Here is a 9,109-nt window from a genome sequence, read left to right on the forward strand (position 1 = left end):
TGTATTCAGAAGTTCAAGAGTTTAAAGATACAACAATATTTTCTCTGTAGGCCTTCAACATAATAGTGTATCAAAAGAAAGATGTATATAACAAATATGTTAACTTCAGAACTTTAACAACAGCAAATGCACTAAGAATTGCAGATGTGAAAAGTGGATACTACATATTTAAACACTAAAGCCCATTCTAGTTCTTGAGATAAACAGCTGTCCTTCAATGATCACATTGCAAAGAATACTCGATCCTGTCCATTTGCCTTATTAAAAATTCGAAAGATTCGACCGTATCTCACTGAGCATGCAGCACAACTCCTTGTCCAGGCCCTGGTCATCTCAAGGTTGGACTACTGTAATGCTCTCCTTGTTGGTCTTCCTGGATAGGCTATCAAACCACTTCAGCTGGTTCAAAATGCAGCCGCACGTATCATCTTCCGACAGCCCAAAAGGGCTCATCCAGCAGCGCCTTGTATTGTCTTCTCATAAGAGCACTGGATCCCTTTTCCGCTCGTTCTGCTTCACAACTCCTTCCTGGTGGAACATTCTTCCCAATGCGGTCCGGTCAACCACATCTCTCACAACCTTCAAAAAACTACTTACAACACATCTCTTTGGCCAATACTTGACAGACAAATGAAAAAAAAACTAAAAAATAAAATAACCCTCTATCTTTCTCTCAACAGGTAGTGGTCCAGCTCTTGTTGAAACTAGTATCTTTGTATTAGAACCTATTGTACTATTGCTCTCTTATGACATATCGCTTATTGGTCCCTGAACTCTCTGTAAGTCGCTTTGGATAAAAGCGTCTGCTCAATGACTTAATGTAAATATAAATGTATAGGACAATGCAATATAAGTCGCTTTGGATAAAAGCGTCTGCTAAATGACTTAATGTAAATATAAATGTATAGGACAATGCAATATAAGTCGCTTTGGATAAAAGCGTCTGCTCAATGACTTAATGTAAATATAAATGTATAGGACAATGCAATATAAGTCGCTTTGGATAAAAGCGTCTGCTCAATGACTTAATGTAAATATAAATGTATAGGACAATGCAATATAAGTCGCTTTGGATAAAACCGTCTGCTCAATGACTTAATGTAAATATAAATGTATAGGACAATGCAATATAAGTCGCTTTGGATAAAACCGTCTGCTAAATGACTTAATGTAAATATAAATGTATAGGACAATGCAATATAAGTCGCTTTGGATAAAAGCATCTGCTAAATGATTTAATGTAAATGGGCAGGTTTTTCTTGATGAAGTGTAGCTTCTCTGCTTTATCAAAGTGAAGTCTCTTCCTCTTCTCTTCATGAATATGAGCTGCTGTATGAACAGTCTCTCGCTGTTTGTGCTTGTGCACAGAGCAGACAAGTACATTTTACATTTGCATTTAGTCATTTAGCAGACGCATTAATCCAAAAGGACTTACAGATAAGGAAACATTGGAAGCAATTATAACAACATAGGCAACAAAATACATAAGTGCATCAAAAACTAGTCCATTAAAGCCTAGCACAGTATACAAAGCTAAGAATAGTGAGGTTATTATATATATATTTTTTTTTTTTGGAAAAGAAGAAAGAAAGGGAAAAGAATTAGGTTGAATCAATCAGCGACATGTTGACAGAAGAGATGTGTTTTCAGGCGTTTTTTAAAGATGGCTGCTCCGTCTCCAGGTGGGATGGTACCACTTATCGTTGTTCCTTTGCAGACAACCAGCCCCGCCCGCTCCCACCACGCAAATCACGCACTGTGCGTAGGGCACCAAGTGTTGGGGGGCACCAAAAATAACCCATTGGAAATTGTATTGTTTTAAAATCTAATATTATTTCATTAGGCTATTTCATCTGGATCATTTCTGTGGGCGCTGCTTTATTTTCACATCCAAGTAATGGTCTTTATAACGCAGATCAAGTACAGTCGCGACGAAGTGCAGAGGATCCGAATATGTCCACACCACAGACATGTTGCTTTAGACAAGCACGTGCAGGTCACGGTTTCTGTTTGTGTCATCACAAGATTTTGGCCGTATTGTATCAGTGAAAAAAGTATTTCGGGCAAAAACTGAAAATGCACTTTTGGGCCATTTTCGGCAGAAAAATTTTGGTGGCCAAATATTCGGTGCATCTCTATTCACAACCATCAAAGAGTCATTTTCTCTGATTCCTGCTGAATCTGTTAGAAAAACACAAAATCTCAAAAATCAGAAATACAATAGAAACTCTGCTTACACAAAAAATAATAAAACTTCACTTAAAAACATCCTGTTCCATCTGTCAAGTCATTTAAAAAAAGGAACATTTAAAGAGATGTCCGTTTACATCGCGCAGCATACAAACAGTTAATAGTCCAAACAGTGTACACATATTCATGCTAAGCTTAATTCTAACAAACGCCGTTAACTTGACATGTTTGTGTGTAACGTCTCTTTAATCTTTTTAATCTCATGTACAATAAATTATTTATTTACTGTCCCCTAATAATTATCATTTATTTTCAGCATGTGGCTGTCATACAGTCATGGAAAGAATTAAGAGATCACTCCAAATTCTCATTTTTTCACCTCAGGAGTGACATAAAGTCATCCAACAGCAATGTGAAAGACTGACAGTGAAGGATCTACAGACCGAGTCACTTACCATAGACAACAACATTGATTTGAGAATATGACGGTCCTCCGACGATGATAAACTGAATAAGGGATTTCACTCGACTGTTGCTGCTCATCTTTACTTTATACAGTCCAGCGTCTTCTTTTCTCATGTTTCTGAGGATCAGAGATCCAGTCTTGACATCCACCTGCAGTCTGTCTCTGAATCTCTCATCACTAGAGGTCATGTTGTCCTTATTAAATTCGGCTATCATTTTATCTCTAAAGCTCAACTGGATCACATCATCTGACTGGAGTTCAGAAACACCGGTGGGTAGAAAGACAGATTCTCCTTCAAAAGTCGGCGTTTTTTGAACTGTCAAAACAGCACATACAAAAGAGAAACACAAGAGAGAGAGAGAGAGAGAGAGAAATAAACATTATAAAACAAGTGAAGATTCATTAAAACTCATCTAAAAATGAAGGTTCTCAAATGTTACCCTGTATCAGCTTTCCATAAGAACTCTTGCTGAAATGGTGAACAACAGTGAGAACCATAAGGACCAGCAGGAAGATGGATATGTTTGAACCTGAACATGACAAGAGTTTTTAACATGAAACGACTGCTTAAATAACTGAGGCAAACTGGAGTGATCTCTTCAACTCTTTTTGAGAGCAATACATAAAAACGGCATTCAAAGGATATGGCCAACCTTTTTAAGTTCATGTAAACTGTACCCAGTGTTATACACTGTATACCAGGGGTCGGCAATGGTGATGCCAAACTTACTTGCCGACCCCTGCTGTATACAATCAATCAGCTGAAATCATATTTACACAAACATCATTTAGCTGAAAATTGAGAAAGACAGATTTCATTTATAACTGCAGAACATTGATCAAAAATAAGTTAAACTTACCTTCCATTCGCTCTAGATCCATGAAATAGACTGTGTAAATCACAACAATAAGCACCAGAAGCAGCAGAAGCAGAAAGCAGAGGACACCAAGACATATTCCTGTTGTAGGGAATTAATGCGATTGTCACCAAACTTGTTCAATATAATGGCAAAACATTGAAGATGCTCAATTCAAAACAGATTTGTTCACAGACAAAAAGTCACATATTGACCCCCTTTACAAAAAGCTGTAATTTTCCAATCGTCTTCATTGATTTTGATACGCCAGGTCTGATCATTATTTTGATATATAATCATATCTATATCATAGGACATTAAAAGTAACAGTTACTTCCTATACATTATTTTAAATGACAGCTCTTATTTTCACCACATACAATTAAATAACATTAGCAGCTAGCTCAACTGGTTTGACTTCTTTCCTGTCTAAACTAAATTATTTTATAGGTAATGTACTAAACACGGTCATAAATAAACTGAAAATAGTGCAAAATAAAATAATTAAACTAAATTTTACAAACCATTCTTGCTAAATGGTCCTAAAGGGATATTTCACCGGAAAAAAACTATACTATACACACCCTCAATGCATTCTAGGTGTATATGACTTAATTATTTTTAGACGAATACTGTCAGAGTTAGAATATAACTTATCCTGGATCTTCCAAGCTTTAGAATGGGAGATTTTAAAGCTCCAAAAAGTGCATCCATCAGTCAAAAAACGACGCTATGTGGCTCCATGGGGTTAATAAAGGCCTTCTAAAGTGAATCGATGTGTTTGAAAAATCCATATTGACAACTTTATTAATGATAATGTCTATCAGTCAGCAATCAGTCAGCTATCAGTCAGCAATGTGTGCATGAGAGGACGGCCTTCCGTCAAATGATGCAGGCGTCTCCTCTGTTCTGTTGACAAACGCAGCATTTTCCTTTAACCAAGATAAAGAACATCATCATATTCAAATAGGATTCTTTGAGGGTGAGTAAAACATGGGGAAATTCCCTTTAGCACACTGACGTTCTGAGGTGTTTTGAGTGACTGATTTGATGGGTTCAGACACTGAGTCTGGTGAGTTCATTGTTCAGGTCAGCTCACCGTTCATTAAAATGAATTGGTTCAAATGAGTCATTAGGGTTGCGAATCGCACATTATCGCTGTTCACATTGATCGGTGTATGACATCACAGATACAAAATAACACTTTGAAATCATGCGAAGCATTCTGTCCGGCACCACTTTTATGTCATATCTCTCTCTGCTCGCTCTTTCCTGGAATCATCACAAGCCTGTCACAAAATCACTTCCAATGATCAAATAAAGCTTTGCTGGGGCAACATTTTGGTTTTCAATTCACGAAAAACCCTGGTGATGGTTTTTATTCACAAACAAATCAATGTTTTACGGTGAGAAGTTTCTTAACATCTTACACCATGTCATATGAACAATGTCTTCTCTTACTCTATTATGTGTTAACCTACCCCTTTGTTTTCGTTGAGAGATCCTTTGGAATACCTCAGTCACAGCACAAAACTGCAGCACAAAACCAAATAAAACTGCTAAAGATGTTAAAGACGTATCTGTAATGACAGAGAGAGAGAAGTTCAAGATCAGTGATGTTTGTGAGGAGCAGTCAGGGAATGAAATCTGTAAATAAACGTATGCAAATCTTGTAAACACGGTTTTGTCCTGCTGTATCAGCTGAAGATTAAACTTACAGGATATCTGGCTTTGATCGAGGGTCATAATGTAAGAGTAAGTCCCAACACCCAACAGCACCAACAGCACCAGCAGAAGCACCGTCACCACACAGTGAAAGACAACAACACCAATTCCTCCTTTATCACCTGCAGATTTACTTGATGCTGTAATGATAGAGACACAACTGATATAAGCTACACCCTGTAGTGTAATAACCACATCATGCTGTCAATGATGTATTTAAAATAACAGAGCCTGAATTTGTATTGCTGTGCTACGGTACTGTATCGCTGCTATATTGGAATAAAACATCTTTCAAACAAGCTTTCCTGTATCTCAGTGGTGAGAGCATTGCGTTAACAACACAAGGTTGTGGGTTTGATCTCAGGGGATTGCAGATACCTATGTATAAATGTATAGGATAATGCAATGTAAGTCGCTTTGGATAAAAGCGTCTGACAAATGCATAAATGTAAAATGTAAATGACTTAGCAGTAGGTTAAACTTACCTATTATCCGTCTTAGACCAGAGATGTTGTAGCAACATTGATACACACAAATAGCCATCAGGACCAAGAGGAAAAGAAGCAGCAGCACACAATATGCAGCTACTGCAGGTCCTGAAATCCAAGGCCCTGTAAAGACAGACAGAGAGAGACGGTCAAGATCCATAATACACACACACATAGAGCTGAAGATTTACCTTGAGCTGTAACGATACAAGAGACGCTCAAAATATGACAATATAATACTTCATATATAATCTAAAAATAAACTTCTTGATTGTAATGTTCTTTAGGAGATACAGAGCAAACAGCACAGAACAAACTGACTTTACCACATTTTACTTTTTTTCTACTGTTGTTTCATCTCTCATTATAACCTCAATGTGATTGGAGTGGACATGTCTATGACCAGCCAAAAGGATTCATTGAAATGTAAATGTGAAGTGTCATGAGTTGACATTCATCTGATGTAAGCGAAGTTTTCTTAACTTATAAATGCACCAATTTTCATGAAGAAGGAAGTTTTGAAAATCACTGTATGTTTACACAGAATTCTCTCAAATAAAAGATCATCATATGGTACACACACAGCTGAGGACTGTTAATATATGAGAACTGAGAGACTCACCCCTGACATAAACACTGAACGTCTTCTCTAATGTCTGTTTGCTGTTGCTGCTGATCTTCAGTTTATAAAGTCCAGAATCTGATGATCTGACGTCACTGATGGTGAGAGATCCGGTCTGATCATCCAGCTTCAGTCTGCCTCTGAATCCCTCATCATCATCATATATTGAGCTCTTATTGTCTTCTTTATCACCTTTAGCTATGAGAAGACCTTCATCTCCAAACCTCCACAGTATCAGATCATCTGTGTGTGTTTGGACATCAGTGTGTAGAGTAACAGATTCTCCCTCCATCACTGACACTGACTTCACATCACCTGTACCAGCACTGATAACAAATGGAGAACCTACAAGAAACAGGCATTACATGTAGAGATCTGAGATCATAGTGCTTTCATAATCTATAGACGAGTCAAAATTAATCAAACTGTGATGTATCATCTTCAGTGGAGTCATATTCACATTTTAACTACAATTTGCACAATTTTTTTTACCATAATAAAAAGCAGTTTTTACATTTAAATGACATAACATGTTTGCATTGTAATGAAGAAAAGTTGATCTTTGTAGAATAATATTTTTGTCTATGAATCTAATGTCAGACACTTAGCATATTCACTCAAGGGCTCTAAAACATTTGACTGGTAGCGTCCATGAATAGTACATTTGTCTCTCATTGAATCTGTAGAACAATAAGAAAATCCTGATGTCATAATGTTTTAAATCATCAGAATGACAAGAGTAAAGTACATTAAGTGAAAGTTCCAACATTGAAGACTTTGCGTTGTGTTTAATGGGTTTGTTGAATGAAAAATTAAATAAGGAAAAGCATATCACCACCCAGAATGCATCACTTCTCCATCTCTCACACACAGATCTACTCAAGGTCGTGTCAGAGTAATGTCATGAAGAGAAGATTGATTCATTACACAAAAACTCAGATTTGTTTGTTATTCTCTGACTCATGAATTCAGTTCAATGTTTAAAGTGAATTTAACCTCTAAATGACATACAATAATACATTTATACTCACTAGATACAGTAACACTGAAGTTCTTGTATGTTGTTCTAGTGTTAGTGATGTCGATGTCTGCTTGATATCGTCCAGAGTGTTTGACTCTCATGTTCTTGATGGTGAGATCTCCAGTCTGATTATTCACCTGCAGTCTGTCTCTGAATCTCTCTTTATCATCAACATCAACATTGATCTCATTGACATATATTGTTACTAGAGGTCTTTGAGAGCCGTCTTCTTCAACTCTCCATATTATCCTCAGAACTCCCTTCATATGAGTGAGATCAGTGTGTAGAGTAACATAATCTCCCTCCATCACTGTGATCTTCACTTCATCACCAAACACACCTGAACAACACAAACAGAAGGTCAGAGAATAAACCTGTTATACTGCTGGAAGTGATCAATGATAAATGTGTAAGAGACAAAACCCAAAATGCTTTAAGTGTCGCAGCTCGGCTTTAATTCTTGGATTCATTTTTACATGACTTGTAGGTTTGACTACAGAGACCTTGAAATGAGGGAATTTAAGAAAATAAATCAGCAACGAATGCAAAACACAGATCTGAAGGAGTTTGATCTAAATGCGTCCACACGCAGAGAGAGAAGAAGAAGAAAAGAGAGATTTAATGTTCACTGAATGTCAAGAATGTTTTCTGTCATCCAGTGTTCACTCTTCACTCCTCTTCACAAAAATGTAAATGTATTACAAAACACACAAAAAACAACAACAAAAATCTACCATTTGATAAATATACACCTTTATAAAACATATATATAAAGCTGTGATAGGAGAATGGATCTTTTCGGTCAACTGCTGGTCAAAACATATTCTTTCTTAAACCATAATAGCTAAAGTACTTTCTCTAACCAGCGACAACTAGATCAATATAAAGAACCAATTAACACCTTTAATGTGATTTTGACAACAATGTCTGATTTCTTCTGCAAACTAATGTCATACTTGAGGCAAACTTTAATTGCTGGTAAACTGGTTAATAGTCCAAAAACACAGCATAAATGTTTAAAGGAAAAGAATATACATATATTTATTTATGCAAAATATGAATAAAGAAGCAGAAAAAACCTGTTTATGACGGACTGATCCCTAGAGATCACATTATAAGTGCTGCTATAACTATAGAAGTCCAATAGAAACCATCACAGAAAATCTAATGGTTTACATTCAAATATCATCATGAACATTAGATTTTTACATTAAACTATTATAAAATTGTCGTGTTTTGGGCTTCATTCATATATGAATATTTACAAAGAAGTGAAAACTAAAGTGTCATGTTAAGTTGGTAAATGAACTTACCGTTGATGAATAAAGAGATGATGAAGAGTACAGAGATCATCTTCAATGTTGTGTTTGAGGTCATAAAATGATCAGTGAACTTATTGAAGAGTTCAGTGTTGGATCTCAATCCACAAAGAGTAACAGATGAATTAATGATGAGATCCTACGGTGATGGACATGAAATGATATAGAAATAATGCTCTTACTGTCTATACTGCAGAATGTGTTTGATTTCTTGTCACAGCGCTGATTTTAAATGGTTTTAAATAGAAAGGGGTGGTCAGTATATGTAAAGTGTGGATGATGAAATAGGGGCAACACGTGTCTGTTCATTCCAGGCCGGCCTGCAGGAGGAGTCCGGTGAGGCTTGAGAGACCAACTATTGAAAATATATCCATATATTAGGGCTGTGTGTATTAGTAAGTGCCTCTGTAAACCCTGATAG

General features: G+C 36.5%; 1 protein-coding gene across 1 annotated transcript; it reads right to left on the reverse strand.

Moving 5' to 3' along the window:
- Positions 1 to 1,574: 1,574 nt before the first annotated feature.
- LOC306902915 (uncharacterized protein) lies at positions 1,575 to 8,891 on the reverse strand. The gene is made up of 10 exons (XM_079471831.1): positions 8,683 to 8,891; positions 7,380 to 7,709; positions 6,349 to 6,693; positions 5,724 to 5,849; positions 5,232 to 5,378; positions 4,995 to 5,093; positions 3,517 to 3,615; positions 3,097 to 3,186; positions 2,646 to 2,972; positions 1,575 to 2,181 (listed from the first exon to the last, which is right to left on the reverse strand). The coding sequence occupies exons 1-10, from the start codon at positions 8,744 to 8,746 to the stop codon at positions 1,979 to 1,981; spliced, it is 1,830 nt and encodes a 609-aa protein (XP_079327957.1). The 5' UTR covers positions 8,747 to 8,891; the 3' UTR covers positions 1,575 to 1,978.
- Between the last annotated feature and the right edge of the window lie 218 nt (positions 8,892 to 9,109).

This window comes from Barbatula barbatula (genome assembly GCF_947034865.1).
Source record: "Barbatula barbatula genome assembly, chromosome: 13".
Taxonomy (NCBI): Eukaryota; Metazoa; Chordata; class Actinopteri; order Cypriniformes; family Nemacheilidae; genus Barbatula; species Barbatula barbatula.